The following is an 18,330-nucleotide window of genomic DNA, read 5'->3' as shown; positions in this document are numbered from 1 at the left end:
CCCGGCCAACATAAAAGTACACAAAGAATTTCTTTTAAAAGTAAAAACTTCTTTTCTTAAATGGTATGAACATTTTTAAGTCAGAAAGCAACGATTTTGAAAAACCTATTTTACATTGTTATAATTTTTAAGTATTTAACACTTTTTGAATGATAACTCATATATTTATAATTTCATACTTTTCTGGGTATTTCAATCGAGGATTTAATACAACAATATGAACTGTTTTATAACAAAAATGTGTCTCCATAAATGTTATATTGTAATGACTAAAATGTAAATCATGTAAATAAAAATATTGTGTTGAGTATTAAAGTAATTACCTTATATTTGTATACGGTTTGATCGTGCACCGAGAATATTACATTGTGGTCACCAATTTTTATCTTGTATAATTGCTAATAAAATTAATAATATTGAAGTGGTCATCTTAGATGACATAAACATCAACACAGGTTTTCTTTTCAATATATAAGATTTTATTTTGAAAATTGCTGTATTATTGATTACAACAATATTATGTTCTTGAGTGTGAATAATTTAATTAACAAATAAAAAGTATAGAATTAAAAACAAACAAAATTCAGCTACTGTCGACAAACTCAATTGCACAACGAAATGAAATGTACATCACAACTTATTATAAAATGAGATAAGGTAACCAAGAAAATATAAAAACTATTCACCTACCCCAATGGAAAAAAATGTCAACAAAAATAAACAACATAGTTGTCGATATTAATAGAATTACTAACTTCGTATATTGAGTGTAAATATGTTATATGATAACCTTGTCAGGGTGTAACAAGGGGCTACAGCCATTATTGTTATAGTTATTGGCTTTCAAAAAGAAAAATTCAGTAAGAAAATTATTGTTTTGGCCAAGCATACAATGGTGGCAGTGCTGAGCTATAACTGTAATCGTATAGCTGAGCTTTGATGAATTCGATTTTGTCTTCTGGTTCTGGGAATGTACTGGCCGCACCAGTTTTATATGCGTAATCAATTACTTTGTCAGCGATTTTCAAAGAGCACTCTTGTATGGACTGCAGTGGTGGGTATAGACTACCGTTTTCTAAATCTTCTTCTGTCACAAGTGCTGCTAATGTCTAAAAAGTTAAAACATAAACGTTAAGGTCACATTCAAATAATGTATCTTTAATGTCATGAATGAACCATACTTGAGCAGCAATAATGAAAACTTCTTCAGATATTGTCTTAATTCCAGCACAAATAACTCCAAGTGCTACTCCAGGGAATATATATGAATTGTTTCCTTGACCTGGGTAGTAAGTTTTTGACTTGTAAGTGACCGGATTGAACGGAGAACCACTGGCAAATATGGCTTTGCCCTAGGAAATTAATTGTACCATTAATACAATTTTAAAGAAAATTATCTATGGGCAAAACTTACATTTGAATGAGTGTACGCTTGTTCTGCAGTACATTCAGCTTTGCTGGTCGGGTTGCTCAAGGCAAAGATGACTGGATGATCATTGTATGATGATATTTCCTGAATAATTTCTTTTGTAAACACTCCGCCAATAGCAGCAGCACCAATAAGTACTGTAGGCTTAACTTTTCTGATTGCTTCAGCAAGTACTTTGACAGGGCCTACATTTTTGACATACTCCACTTTATGTCCAGTAACTCCACCCTCAGGACGATCTTTGACTACAAGACCTTTGGAATCAAATAGCCAAATTTTTGATCTTGCTTCTTCCAAAGATGTACCTTCCTTAAGCATAGCCATCACACATAGTTCAGCAATTCCTAAAGCTGCCTGTGAACAATTTTGCATTAAAAATATATTTTAAATAATTTCATGTTGAAAATTAATACCGGGTCAGGTAGTTAGGTTTATAGTTTTAAATAAATAAGAATGAATACATTTTTAATATTTTGGTTGGTTTCACAAACTAAGTATTACAAATATTATATAGTTTTAGTATTTTATCAATATTTTCTATATAATATAATACATTAAAGGTCGACAAAAAAGTGAAAATACATTTCATGTCATGAACTAAGAAAATGAATTAGGTACCTCTCCAGCGCCTTGGAATAAAATAACATTGTCTGATAATCTAGTTTTAGTGATACGGAGAGAAGCGAAAAGACCAGCTAATGCCACTGAAGCAGTTCCTTGAATGTCGTCGTTAAATGTGCAATATTTGTTTCGGTATTTGTCCAAAAATCGGAAAGCATTGGAATTTCCAAAGTCTTCAAACTAAAAAAAATACATATTTTATTAAACTCTATCAAAACATTTTAGAAAGTAAATATAAAATAAACATTACTTGAATTAGGCAATTTTGTCCATAACGTTTCACAGCTGCTTGCATAAATTCATCAATGAAATCATCATACTTCTGACCTGTGACACGTTTATGCCTAAAACCAACATAATCAGGATCGTCCAACAGTAACTGTTGAAATACATTAATTAAAACTCAAAAATATAATAAAAATCAACATTAAGAGATTTTCAAACAATAAACTCACTTGAGTATTGGTTCCACAATCAAGTGTGACTGGAAGGCATTGGTGTGGTTTGATGCCAGCTAAGGCAGTGTATAAAGCTAATTTTCCAACAGGAATACCCATTCCGTAAACACCAAGATCACCAAGACCTAAAATTCTCTCACCGTCAGTGACAACAATAGCTCTAACATCTTGTTCAGGCCTATAAATTACGGAATACCACTATTATTTAACTTTCTCATGTAAATATAAATATAAAATTGTTCATGTTCTGGCTGATTTTTTTAACAGTAATAACTTATTACCTCAAAAAGTACTAAAGTTTTTAAAAATAAATTTTTAGACAATTTAAAGTGATCACTACCTATTTTTATTTTTTATTTTTTTAGAATTACAAAACATTTAGAATTTTATATTCTGAAGTACAAAATTTTCGATAGTGATTTTAATAAACAAAACTGAAATGTCAACTAGTTAATTAGTTATAACTTATACGTTATAACTGTACAAGTATTCTAAGCTTAGATGAATGAAATGACAAAGTGTGTTACCTCGTGAAATATTTGTCAATTATTTTGTCATTAGGTACTCTGCTCATTTTTACTTAAAATATAAGCTTATAACTAGTTGACTACTTGTCCATAAGTTCGATTTTAAATGGTGGGAGCTCATTCGTAGAAATGATGAATTGTATTAAATTAACAATGATGTGTTTTCTTGTGTGTCTGTCGTCAGTTTTTGGAGGTTCCAGGATATTTGCGGTCAATTTATTTCTATTTACCTGACTATAAAATTTAAGGTGCTGTACATAATATTATATTATAAAAAAATGTGTTTAAAAAGTTTATTATTATTTATACAACTAAAGGTCCTCTAGGGTTGGAATAGTTAACTTGATAAAATATTAAATATACCACGACCAACGTTTGTATGGCTGTCTTAAAAAAGAGGCTGATAATTTGGAACTTTTATATGCAAGAAGCTACTTAAACATGGAAGGTAAAAGGAGAAAAAAATATGTACATACAATTAGACGAAAGAATTAAAAAACATTAATAGAGTACATTAATAGATAATGATTAAGTCAAATGCTTAAAAAAATAGCTATTATTTAAAAATTAGAAAAAGGTTATGTTTATGTACAATGTACATAATATATGTTTATTAGTAATGAATTTTAGTATTAGTATTATATGTTTATATGTAATGTGATCGAGAAATGTATTATTATGTGAATTTTTTATAATAATTGCAATAAGGTTTTAAAAAAAAAATGAGTACCTTATTATGTAATGTGATTGACAAATGTATTATTATTATATGAGTTATTTATAATAATAATAATAAGCTTTTACACACGCCAGTAGAAAATACTGTCAGTCCTTAGCCTTGAAAAGTGTGAAGGGAAGTTTAAATATAATAAAATAGTAAATATATACCTATTAGCACAAATTAATTATACAATACATTTATATATATTATATATAGCATCCAAATTTTTTATAGTTAGGTAAATAGAAATAAATTGACCGCAAATGGCATGAAAATGGTGCCGACAGCAAATGTCCTGACCGACACCGTTTTTAGAGCAGTTAAATGGTAGGAATGTGAATCTAATAATATTGGTACTTCAGGGGGTTAAAACTATAAAGTAAATTTCCAAGTACATTTTTTTTAATATTAGGGAAAACGGAAAATTTTAACAAAATCAATTTTTATATTTTGCTGTAATTCAAAAACGAATAATCGTAGTTGTTAGATACGTTTGAAATTTTCAAAAATGTTTATATCATCATGGTACCTACACATTGTATAATATAAAATATGGCGGCGCCTATTTAAGGATACTTTAATTTATTTTTATAAATCCTGACTGACAATTTTTCACTAGATCAAAAAATTAAGAATTTAATTCAAGATTCATCGTTAACAATTATTCAAGCCATTAAAAAATATTTACGATACACGGGCACGAATTTTTTTTTTAAGCATCTTAAGTTAAAATGTTTATAAAATTAGTCAAAATCACGATAATTTGCAAATAATTTTGAAGTTAAAAATATATTAAATGTTAAATTTTTTCGGTAAGACTTAACAATTTAATACAACGTTCTTCATAAGCAGTTTATTCTGAAACCAAAATGTTTAAACATATGTTGGCTCAATTTTTACGGTGTATAGAAAATGCTAATATAGACATTTCATGAATCTTAAGTAACACCAAAAACCTATTTTTTGACCTCCCAAATACATAATGCATCAACTAGATTCGCTTTCTTACCGGAAGAGATACTATAGTTGAAGATCGAAGAATCATTTCAACTATTTATCGTGCGTACTAAGACAAATGTCAATTACATTACTCACATTAATACATTTTGCCCACAAAAAACACACATCATTGGAAAATTAATACATTCATCGCTCCACTTATAATATAAAACATATACCGAAATATATACTTTGTGACATAGGCTGTCAGATCGTCGACGCTTAGATTATTTTTTCATGAGCAATAATTTACCATTGAATTCATATTTAATAGATACATAACACAGAGACTTACTCAATGACGATGTACTCTCGATACCTACTGTAAAGCAGAGCAGTAACTTGCTTTCCCTCTTTTTAAAGGTATACTAAAATATTCTGCCTAGGAATATAAAATTAAAAAAGTTTTCAAATAGGCAACCACGCCACTGCTGTACAGAAAGTTACGAGTGTTGCCTCGACATTGAGAAGGTCACTCTAATAAGGAATGTGTAAAATTTGAATTCGGCGATTATCATTGTGAGAAAAACTATAAGATAAAATAACGTTTCTGAGAACATTGTCTAATTGTTGTCTGTTGGTATTTTAATAAATGTATAAATATATAAATAAATAGGTATTACAGAACATAAGTACATAATACAATAAAAGGCACAATTGGTGTTCCTCTCCTAATGATCCTATTTTTTTTTTTATAATAATAAAATAATCGAATTTTCCAAATTACCAAAGGTTTAAATTATCAGATTATCAAGGCACACCATCGGGCCATAATAGATTGATGAATTTATTTACCAGTTCTTCAGTATATCATAAACATGACCGGCGTCATGGATGGATATGAATAGTCCTCTGGGTTTCTGGAAAATTAGACCATACTTTTGACACGCCAATCCAACGGTTGGTGTGTACACTAGTGGCATGAATGCTTCTACATTCTCAGCCATTACCCTGTAGAAAAGTTTTTCGTTTCTCTCCTGCCAAAATTATACATTCAAGGGCGTTAGTCGACAAGAACACCAGGATAAGATCATTGTCATACATGCTTACTTGTAAACCCATTAGGTAAATGTATTTATTCAAGTCGTCACTAAAACGTTCGATGTTGGCCAAGGCATGTTTAACTTGTTCATCTTGTGTCTTAACACGTGGTGGCAGCAACCCATGAATGCCCAGGGATTGTCTTTCTTCAATAGAGAAAGCCATTTCCTGAATAATATATTTTCAATTAGCACAGGTAGTTCAATTGTATATTTGTATTTTGTACGGAGCATTAAAAATAACTAACCAATAAGTAGGTACCATCTTTTTTATAAATACAGTGGTCGCCGCTTATTGGACTCACGGTTAATTGACTCATTCGCATATTAGACTCAAAACGGTTGGTCCCGATTCGCACGGTTAGGTTAGGTTAGGTTTTTGAGTCATTCGCCTTATTGACTCATTCGGTTAATTGACTCAAATTGTCGGGTCCCAAAGTGAGTCCAATAAGCGGCGACTACTGTAAATATTAATACTCGTATATTTAATAAAATTAACAACAAAAAGTTAACATACAGATCAGTTTCTCAGCCTGCAGCGGTATCTACGCCAATCTATTTAATTTACTTTTTTCAGTTAAATGCTTATACTGTCATAATTTTTAAGTCCCTTATAAATTAATATTCCATGCATGTAAAATAACGGATTCTTTTTTGATAAGCAAAATATACATGGGACATAGGTATATTGTATATATATTTTTTACTAACTAAAAGAGCTCCACATGTCTTGACAAAGTGAAAACAGGAAGAGGGCCAATGACCGGTCTATTAGTAACAAATTTTTATCCTGTGTAGTGTGTATGAATGAAAATTGTCCAATAGATTTTCTAATCATTAACCTTTGGTGACGAGCACGGGCTTATTTATTTATTTATTTACTTAAGTCTACTTTTAATATACTCTATTGCTATAAATTATTGTTGTGAGTATTCCATACTCCATTGGGTAATGTTATATTTTAGTAATTATCGTACAATCACATATTATATTACATGAAATATAAAAAATTATTAATTCATCGTACCTAACAATTAACATAATTCAAAACAGAGTAAAAAAATATATTCTAGTTCAAACACTTAAAACTGTATTAAAAGAGTATTATTTGAATGGAAAAATATTACTAACGCGTGAAACTATGTCATTTCAAGTTGTATTATTTTTTTCTATAAAAAAGTAGATTAACATATTTTCGAACAGTCAAAAAACATAAAAATGTAATACAACGTTTTTCTTAAGTTGTCGTTGGTGAAAATTGAAAAAAGCAGTTTAGTTAAATCCACAATAATTTTTTATGAGCGTCAGAAGCAAAAATTTTAACGAAATTCATCAAAATCACGAAAGATGGCAATTATTTTGAGTTAGAATTCATGAAAATTTAGTTCAATTTTTTGTTTTTTATTCTATAAATGTCAATAAAACTGTATTTGTCGTTTAAAAAGCTTGATCATTTAGTACAAGATGCCATATATGTGTTATAATAGCAGTTAAAATAAACTAAAACTATACAAGCACAATTATTTCTTTTACAAACATTTATAGTTCAAATTTGGACAAAATTTCATATTACAATGAAGAATAAAAATTTTAGTTATTTTGCTGTTATTTAAAAATATCGTCGAGTGTTATTGCTCGGTAGCTATTCCCCCCCCTCCCCCAAGCATTCATTGCCAATATATCTTTACGCTCATATGCTTATTAGTTATTGTAATTATGTTTACAGATTAAATATATATATATATGTATATTATTATCATTGTATATATTCTAAAAAAAAATTATATTCTTGGGTACTTGAGACTTTTAGATTACATTATTATATTGTATACACTATACAGTATACACACAATAACATTTTCAAACGAAAATTTTTGGCAAAAATTAATTTAACCTGCTGAAGCACTAATACTTTTAGTAAAATAAATTACTTTAATCACAATAATATCATAAAAGTACTTGGTAATAATTAACTATTTATATTTGTCAAAATATCTTGTGCAATTTCAGTCAACAATACACGTTAAAGACCTGAGTAAAAATAGAATAGTTTATCCATTAAACTATACAAGTCATAGTTTATACAAATAAATTTAATATTTTTATGTCAATTTAGAACAGTTTAACCGAAAAAATGTAGGTAAATATTACGAAAAAAAGCATTTATACAAAAATATGCAAAACAAGATTTGGTATTTGAACAATAAATAAGTCAAAACAAATTTTGGCCGAATTCATTTTATTCTACAGTGTAGCAAAAAAAACATGCAAATTCATTAAATTCACAGCCCTGGTAATTAATAATTATATAGGTAGGCTTACAGACCGTTATCGCTCAGAATCGTTTTCATACACAATGTGTACCTACGTACAATTTGACACATCCTTTACAGTGACAATAATATTACATAATAATTTATAAATAGATTATTTATAAATTAAATTTATATTATCTTTTAGCCTTAAAAATATTTACAATGTCAAACAAACTCTAAAAAAAAGTTGTAGGGTTCTGGGTTGTACATTGTACATTAATATGATCTATAGAATTTATCTCTATAGAGATATCTAATCTAGCCGACTAAAAAAGAAAATAATAAAGATCATTTTATTGTATGGATTTTACTGCAAGTAGGAACTTCAGTAGGTACTTATAGGTGGGTGAACGGTTATTAGACTGGTGAAACTTCTTTTAACATTAAATTCTGCTAGTTAACGTAAAGATACAATCATGGGTCACTACACAATGTTCAGCAGTTTACATAACATACGCATAATATACCTAATTGCAAAACTTTTGATTTCTAAAACTGTAATTTAAGATAAATGTCAGCCTAAGAATTTCTAATATTTTTTTAATGACGTATACTTTAATAATATAATAATAGTCATAATACATTATACTTGTTCACATATTTTGTTAAAAAATAAAATAAAAAAGGCGGACAAGTGGGTAGGTACTGTTATACTGTACAGTAGTTGTCGAGCATGTCGTAATATATGTGTTATAATGTGATATTTTAATTCAATGATAAATCATTGCATATAAAAAACAATGAGTGGAGACGTTGTGTCATCCTAGCATACTTGTAAAAATAATCAAAAATAATCAAATCTAATAGTAAAAGTCGAAATTTTTCTCATGGCTATAAATAACTTTGAAAGAGTCAAAATAGTTTTACCATGTATGGAAAATGCAAATACTTTTAAATATTTGGTGAAAAATCCAAGTGTGTAGGGTGATTATAGTTTTTGAGCTACACAAAAAAAATAAAATTAGTTATGCTTAAAAATTAGCATTTTTAAAAATTTTCAAGACGTTTTCAAAAATTACTGGAAATGACTAGATGCACTCTCAGGGCCGGATTTAGGGTGGGGTGGGGGATGCAGCACTCTGTTATCAGAAAATATGCCGATTTCCAATATTTATAACCAAAAATGCTTATGGACAAAAACACGTATCATTGTAAAAATAACACATTTATTCGCTACGGTAAGAATCTAAATTACAAATTAAAAACCATATTAATTAATTAGTCGGATCATTTTAATATAAATATATATATTCGTCATATTTTTTCTCTTTAAAATTTAATAAATATTTTTTACAATTTCATTTACCTAGGTCCTATGCCTAATTCATTATTGACTAGGTCCTAGCTAATAATATTATTATACATATTATATCAAAAGGTATATTATATTCGATAATCCTTATCACTCCAAAGGTATTATTAATAGACTGCCGAACAACAATTTACATGAAAATTAAAACAGTACTTAAATTAATAATAAAAGTTTAAATAATTAATATGTTTTTAAAGTAGATTTTAACATTAATTAATGAAGTAAAAGGTTAACATTCAAGTTCAAACCATGGTTTTGCAACGGTCAATGATAGAATTAATTGCATCAATAAAATATAAGGAAAATAATCATGTTATAACTTATAACTTATAACTTATTATTTTATGCTATCTTTATTTATATTATACATTTTTTATGTAGCTATCAATCTTATATGTATAGTATATATATATATTATACAACATTTATTATTATATTATCATTATATAATATTATATTTCATCTATGTTTATCATTATAAGTTCGTTTATTATGTTTTTTACATAAACATACAATATTACAATGTAATCATTTAATGCCAAATTAAAAATCAATATTGTTGAAATACCCGTATTACACAAAATTGTTGTTTTTTTTTAGTTAATCCATAAAATTAATTCAGGAATTCTAAAAATAAATAAATAGACAGAAAGTATAATAGGAGTATAAGACAACATTATAATATGTTATTTTTTTATAAACAATAATCGATTTCCTTAGTGTATAGATTATATTATAGCTCTCTTTTTATTACACCATAATACAATATATACAATAACAACAGGTAGGTTATTATAATGGGTTAAGAATGAAATTCATAAAGTGAATGCATGGATATTATAAGGTACTAAGTAGGTACGCGATTAAGATTAAAAAAAACGGTAACTACCTACACCTTTTTAAACATGCAGCATGTAACAACAACAATAAAAATGTGTATGTAAGCTGACCAACTGCTCCGGGGCTTAAAAACATTGACTTTATGTACCTACATACTATTACATTGCACTATATAAAATAAAATTATAATTTATAGCCATAGGAAAGTTCACATTATCCATACATATATAAAATACGGTGGCCGTGTTGTAGATACAATTAAATTACAAAAATCAATAGACTAACGTGTTATTAAGTCTTATTAATATGATAATTAACGAAAAACATAATATTATAATAGTTTGATAGGTAGGTATCCGAAATTAATAGCTAATTATATTTAATATAGTATATTGTACATAGAGACTATGACTGATATTTGTTTACAGTTTGTTGGTATTATATCTTTCAAGTTTATGTCAGTAATATTGGTAAAATATTGAGAGTCCGTGACTCAATGTACACAAAATTTAAATACGTGTTCTAGCGTAAGGTATGATATGAACGACATTGCGTTTAATATATTTGCCGGTTAAAGAAGAACATTTTTAATAAATCAACTGACGAGAAGTCAGTATCATATTTGCCTTTGTAATGCCCTTGTGGCAATGACACTGGCCTCTGAACTACATTCGTCCGTCAAAATATTATCCCATACCACCAGAAACCTGAGCTCAGCGTAATACAATAATGATACACATCTAAAATGTTATATGTATTATACGTTTTAAGTTTTCTAAATTACATTCTAATCGATTTAGTACTTTCGTAGCGTCTAACTGATACCATTTCGTCCGTCAAAATATTATCCCATACCACCAGAAACGTGAGCTCAGCGTAGTTCAATAATGATACATATCTATAATGTTATATTATGTATTATACGTTTTAAATTTTCGAAATTACATTCTATAATCGATTTAGAACTCCGTAGTGTAACCGATACCATTTCATACCCACACTGGACATGTACACAAGGAATATGGTACCTATATTACTATATTATAGGCATATGTACAAATAGGTATAAAAGAGTCGAAGTATAATATATATATATATATATTTATTAAGCCAAGACGCAGTGTATTATATAATTTATAACTGCATGGTTGATGGTTATTCGAAAGTTTGAAAGCTTTTATGTCAAACAAGTAAAATTCGTCAAAATGTACAATGATAAGCATTAATAATAATAGGATATTCTACCTATAAATATTTATGTAAACAAAATCAGCTAATTCAATTCAAATTTTGATTGTAAAATACTTAATTGATGATAACTTAATTTAAGTCCTAGAATTGAAAAGAATTTTACTTAATGATTAACTAAAAAATATTTAAATGTTTTGAATTTTACAAAGGATTTTATGCGTCACGTATTAGGTCACGGGAAGGTTAATTAATTATTAAGTTTAATTATAATGAATAGCATAAACTCCTTATCCTAAATACAACAATGGTTAAATAATTGTTTTTTTATAGACCCTAGACAAAAAATAACAATAACAAAAATAAAGATCTATTATAATAATCACAATTTCCGAAAATTGAAGCAAATATGCAGTTGCACTTACCTCATTCCTCATATCAAATATTAATTAAAAGAAATATCAAACATTAATTAAAAGAATTACCGCATTTGTGCATAAAATTAATTAAAATCGATGTATTCAAATTGTTGTGGCGATCGACAAATCAAATCAATTTTTTTTCATCGTGGACATAATGTACGTACCTAATACCTATTACCTATACTTCATAATATATCAAAATAAACAATATATTATCAAGAGACTCATAGCACATAAAGTACTTAACCACAATAGTCAATAATAGGTCTGCTACCACTAAAAAATACCACCTACTTTAAAATTTAAAAAAAGAATTGTTGAAAGTAACTGTGGGTAGAAAATAAGTCTATGATAGAAACATATGCATACCTAATATACGACATGCACATAATAGACAACGCTGTACTTTTAAACACCTGCAAGGTCATCGATATATACATTACCTATATAAAATATATTATATTGACTACACAGTAGTTGCGTACCGGTTTTTATTCTAATATTTCTCATGACTAATGTCCTGAAGAGAGGGTATTTATTAGTATAGGTATCCACTATCCAGTGACCAGTGGAACTACTAATTCAATGCCTATTGCTATAAATAGCATAAACTAATAAATATTTAAAAACGCGGACAAAAACGGTTAGTGTTAAAAGAAAACAGTCAATAAAAAACATATTTTATTTACATTTTGACTAGTAAAATGGTATCATTAGGAATTATAGGTTTAAGTATGATGTAAATCACATCATTTCGAGCTTTAACTACACGTCTGCATCCATAAAATGAAATGAAAATCAGTAAATAGGAAGGTTAACAGTCACTGTACATTTCCTTTTCGTTCCTTTGTGTTCATTTTTACGTTCACATATAAACATAATATGGATCACATAATAATATATTATTATGTGATCAATGATCATTCACGAACTTGCTCTCCTTTTTTGTTAAATATATTATGCAACATTATAAAAAGTCATAACTCATATCTCATAAGTCCATTATGTGTTAATGTGTTAGGTATCTATAGAAAAAATTAAATAATATAAATAATAAATGTTAAGGAGAGAGTGGCGCATTTTTTTTAATTGTTAGCACTAGCTTAGTTTATGATGTCTTAAAATTGAATTATTTAATAAATAACAAGTAGGTAGGTAATAATATTCACGAAAATTTATGGAACAAATAATAAGCAATTACTTTTTCATACTATTTCTAAGTTGTATTGCAGTCTATATATAATTCAATCGAAAAAAATCAATTCATTTTTTTTTTATTTCTTTGAACATACCTACCAACACTGATACAGTCTAATGCATGCCTATTATAAATAGTAATGAAGTATGGACTAAATGCTTTCAAAGGTACCACCTTAAAATTGGCTATTGATATAAAATAAAAAATAATATACTCTTATTCAGGTTAACTCAACTTTGTGCGCACCAACAATTTTATTATAAAGGATCGTTACTTTAAAAAAATGCTCATTCAGTAATGTATTTTTTTTTATCACTTTCACCAGGAAATTGCATTATCATGACTAATGAAATTTCTATAATTTCAATCTATACATTGGATAGATATACATAACTCGTTTCTAATAGTTGATCAGAAGAACAACAAAAATTAAGAAATTATTTATAGAATTACCCATATAATTTGATTTTATCACATTACATTGCTAAACAAATTTATTAAAAGCTGACAATTCTGTACAATAATTGTAAAATATTTCATTATATAAATATAATAATATGTTTACAAACTAGTTATTCTTCGTGCCTGTATCATAATTTAGTTGACTTTTCAAATTTATAATACAGGTAAAATGTGAATAGTCATAAGGCATAGGTAAGTTACACATTAAGTATGTGTAGGTTGAATAGGCTTGAAAGACATGTTTTACCTTGTGAAAATTACATATTATTTTTATTTAATGTTTTGGTATTTTTTACATTTTCAATAAATATAATGAACATGCCATTATAAATGTAGAATCTCAAAGTAGTCATATTATATTGGTTACGTTAGAAAATCAATTTAACACGGAACATGTGACATTGTATTTTGTTGTATAGACATGAAACATGAATGACTTGCAATTAACTAATTATGCTTCATTGCAAATTCTTAAATATTTATATAAATATACAATGTCAATGTCACAATTGAACCTATGTGCCATAATTGTCATTAAATATTGCTATTAATTATAAAAAAAGTAATGATACATTAATTAGTAGATAAGTATGTATAGATATAAATTGAATAAATTAGATAACCACTAATAAGATAGCAAAATCAGTTTATAAGAAAGTCAGAAACCTAATTTACTTGACTAAATAGATTATATATTGTCATTTGTCGGTTACAGTACACCTATATGAATAATTACATTTGTATTATTTATAATATCAAGTTAAGAAGTTAAGAGTTGAGATAAATTAATTTCTTCGGATAAATATCCCTAAAATGAGCAATAAGAAATTCTGAACAAATTAAAATAAGATAAGACCTATTTTTCTCACTACCTTGTTTACAAGCTCAATCTACCAAAATACAAATATCAAGTTTTGTGGTTTTTTTAGCCACAATAATTGCATATTCTGAGTTCTGACCCAAGTACGAACATAATAAGGTACACAAATAATAAGTCACATTTTTGTGGTTACAAAAATGCAAAATGAAGCAAGCCTATCGACAATTATTGTATCCTTAAAAATTGTATTATATAGTATAAGACCTTCATGATAACAGGTTGTCCAAGTTATTTCAATGTAGGATTCATGATAATCAAGTTAATAAAACAAATATAGTTGTTATTATTATGTATTTACAGTCTTGTTAAGTATTTGAACAAAATTATTTAAACATATTTTTCTTTAAATATGCGTCATAATATTATATTTAATCATGTATTTTAATTACTTTTTTTATATTTTTATTCTTGATGCAATATTGCAATATACTTATTTTTATTACTATTAGGAATAACTGAATTAGCTGAATTACATTATTTATATATAAATATATATATATATATAGAGAGAGAGAGAGGTAACTAGGTATAAATGTATAATACATTAGTGTTATAGTAAGTTGTATAAGTAGATATATTAATACTATTAATATTATTTTGTAAAATAAATAGTTCAAATAATTCTGTTGTTTTTTTAGTCAAAAACGTATCATGTTCCTAGGATCAAATCAAATATGCCATTATAAAAAAATTGATACATACGAATACTTTTTAAATTATTTAAATAGTTTTGGAAGAGTATTCAAATATAATTCTAAATATTTTTTCCTATACATTCAAATACATAGGTACTACTACACAGAGCATTTAACAAATAATATATGTAATGATTAATTATAATTTTATAAAATGATAATTAATAATAATGGATCTAACTGTTACATTTCAAAAAAACAAAATCTTTAAAACAAATATTTGTAATTTAAAAATTGTACTTAATAATTCTAATTATGCCAATTATATTTGAACTAATAAAATAATTCAATAACAAATGCACACAACATTGAATTTGTTATCAAGAGTTGTTATATCTACATTATAATCATTAAGTACCTACTTGGTATTATATTATAATTTAAACTACTAAGGAACTATGATATAATCCAAAAAAATATTTAAAATCAAATGACAAAAGTCATTAACTATTATAATACGATTAAGTGTTTAAATAAAAAAATTAATATTAAAAGAATCTTTGTTTTTGTTTCTTGGATGAAAATGTATTACCTATATAGGAACATGTTATTATTAGCTTACCAAAATTAAATATTAAGGTATATCATAAATTCTTAATTTATTCTATGTAGTCAATATATGTATAGGTACCCACTTAATATGTCAATTTATAATCATCATTTTTAATAAATTAATATATAAAATAAACATATATACATATATACATTTAAATCTAATAAACATACTAATTTTTAATGTAAAGCATACTTAATACAATTTTTTTTTTAATTTTCGGTTACCTTACTTATAACTTTATGAAGATATATAATTTTATTTGAAAAAATATATAGCTTGAAAATATTGCTTAAATAATAAATAATGATCAATTCAAAAGAATAATTGAAATTTTTAGATAATTACTGGTCAGTATGTACTAGAATAATACATATTTATTACTCATAATATGAGTAATATTCAAATTTGAAAAATGTTCATATTACGAATTAAATAAATAAATAATTATTTACTTGAATAAAAACATTCAATAAAAATAGGTAGATCAGATGTTCTAAGACAATGTGTACCTATGTGGTTATTTTCAGATTTTCTGTGTTTGGGCGTAAGTAGTGAGAGAATTAAATTTTTGAATTTCCCGCGGCCGAAAGACGTGCTACTCGCGCGATTATCGTGCGTACCGATGCGACCTCCTTTTCGCAGAACGTACAGTGGACGAATCGTCGACTCTCTGATGGTCGCGAAAAATAATGTTTACTCCAAGTGTCAAAACCGAAGAAGAAAATAATAAAAACAAAAGAAAATCCATAGATGCGGTTCATACCTTGTTCAGTCGTCCATCCCTCAGCTGATCCAGTCCGCTGATGGTGGCCGGCGATACGGACACGGCGGAACCCTGGGGGTACTGTCCCAAACGGTCGAAAGATGACATTTCGCGGGCGGTGGTGCAAGACTGTGGAGCCGGACACTTGGATACGGAAAAACCCAGAGTTGTGGAGTGACTACGGCGGCGGCGGTGAACGTGCTGGCACGGACGTCGGCAGTCAATTGAACGAGTTCGCGAGAATTGCTTGCGGACTGCAGCTGTAGTTGTTGGTGAGTGGTGACACGGGGCACGGATTAGCTCCCGGTGTTGTCGGTCTATCAGCGGTTGCGGACGTCGGTGAAAGGAAATCGCACCTAGTCAGTCGGTAGCCGGCGTTATCCCCACCGACGGTGTCTCTCACTCGCTCCTCTCTCGTCGTCGTCCGCGGGCTGCACTGTCGAGCGAGCGTGCGTGCGCGCGCGTGCGCCCCCACCCTTACAGAAGCGGGAGTGCCCTAGAGACGGGCGAAAAATCGTTACGCCGACGTCACGGCGCTTTGAAATTTCTGGTTGCCGTCGCCCCAACCCCCCCACCGGAGAAAAAGAGACGATGCACGGGGTTTCGAGATTTCTCAAATTTTCAATAGATTGCATAGGAGACAAGCAATAGAGTCTGAAAGCTCCTATTTTCTTCAACGAATTAAATAAAACCAACTAGGTACCAAACTTAAATAGGCTGCAAGAAATCGTCTCGGAACAAACTTATGTGCAGCATGTAAAGCATAATAATATTAAATCAACCGACGATTGACCATTGGGTCATTGGCCAGTAAATATCACCAAAAAATTATATCTAAAAAATACTTTCAAGAATACAAAATAAAATGTTCACCTATAATTATGTCAAATATGCTATTTATTTACGTTTCTATTCTAAATTAATTATTTAAGGAACAAGCAGTTATTTTTAAATAGAAAACATGCAAAAAAAAGAAGGTCACCAAAACAGCTGGCACTCACGCACGGCTAATCAAACCTCAAACATTTTTATCTAACACTCAAAAGGTTCGCTTATCTGCATCCCTGAGCTAGACAGACACCTGACACACCACCGGCACATTGCATTCGCGCCACCGGCGCATCATCCCATCATAATATTAAAAGAAACTTGAGTTATGATCTGTGACGAGTAGTTACACATTTGCACCGCGGTCGATGTGGCTTGCTTTCTCACGCAGTTAACTTTACTGAGTATAAGTTAAAACAAATTAAAAAAAAAAAAGTTAAAACAAATTAAATAGTCAATGTACAAAGTTGAAAATCGTAATATATGTACAATAAATGGCCAATTTCCAAACAACCATTTTCAGTAATCAGTGGAATAGGATATACCCCAACCCCCGTGTTTTTTAAAAATTTATTTGAATTTAAGATTATAGTTTTTTTTAATTCATTATAAAATAAAACAGAATAAATTTTTAATATTCTCACATTTAAAATGTCAATTGATCATAGAAAATTAATCTCTTTGATAGAATAACAATTACTATTATAAAGATACAAAAATTGATATGTTTAAAACAATTACAATTAAGTAAAAATATAATAAATAAAATAAAATAATTTATTAATTAAAATTAATTGAGGGAAATTGTCCTACATTCAACATTTTATAAATTACCAATTATATTAACTATTATATTTTTATACAAAAAGAGAAATCAACGATTATATTACATATTATATATGTCACTTTGTTGTATAACCTGCCATTAATCTAAATTAGTTTTTCAATAATTCACTTTAGTGGATTTTTTTTTCTTTTTCAGTTACCTAGTAAACATTTAATAGACTTACAGTATACTATATTATGTTACATCCAGTTAGTTATTACTTACCACTGCTTGTGTAATTAGGGAATGT

General features: G+C 28.1%; 1 protein-coding gene across 1 annotated transcript; it reads right to left on the bottom strand.

Moving 5' to 3' along the window:
* Positions 1–535: 535 nt before the first annotated feature.
* On the bottom strand, positions 536–16,775 carry LOC111029143 (NADP-dependent malic enzyme-like). Its single transcript, XM_022308014.1, has 9 exons — positions 16,427–16,775; positions 5,806–5,964; positions 5,551–5,732; positions 2,506–2,686; positions 2,301–2,429; positions 2,048–2,230; positions 1,415–1,783; positions 1,182–1,352; positions 536–1,109 (listed from the first exon to the last, which is right to left on the bottom strand). The coding sequence occupies exons 1-9, from the start codon at positions 16,532–16,534 to the stop codon at positions 870–872; spliced, it is 1,722 nt and encodes a 573-aa protein (XP_022163706.1). The 5' UTR covers positions 16,535–16,775; the 3' UTR covers positions 536–869.
* Positions 16,776–18,330: the final 1,555 nt, after the last annotated feature.

This window comes from Myzus persicae, unplaced genomic scaffold (assembly GCF_001856785.1).
Source record: "Myzus persicae strain clone G006 unplaced genomic scaffold, MPER_G0061.0, whole genome shotgun sequence".
Classification (NCBI taxonomy): Eukaryota; Metazoa; Arthropoda; class Insecta; order Hemiptera; family Aphididae; genus Myzus; species Myzus persicae.
Note: the sequence above shows the minus strand (reverse complement) of the source record. Positions and strands in the feature narration are given on the sequence as shown.

Coding starts and splice junctions, on each gene's coding strand:
- LOC111029143 (XM_022308014.1), bottom strand. CDS start 16,534: ATGTCATCTTTCGACCGTTTGGGACAGTACCCCCAGGGTTCCGCCGTG. Junction 1,784..2,047: donor TATTCCAAGGCGCTGGAGAG/GTACCTAATTCA, acceptor AATTGTTCACAG/GCAGCTTTAGGAATTGCTGA. Junction 1,353..1,414: donor AAGCGTACACTCATTCAAAT/GTAAGTTTTGCC, acceptor TTAATTTCCTAG/GGCAAAGCCATATTTGCCAG.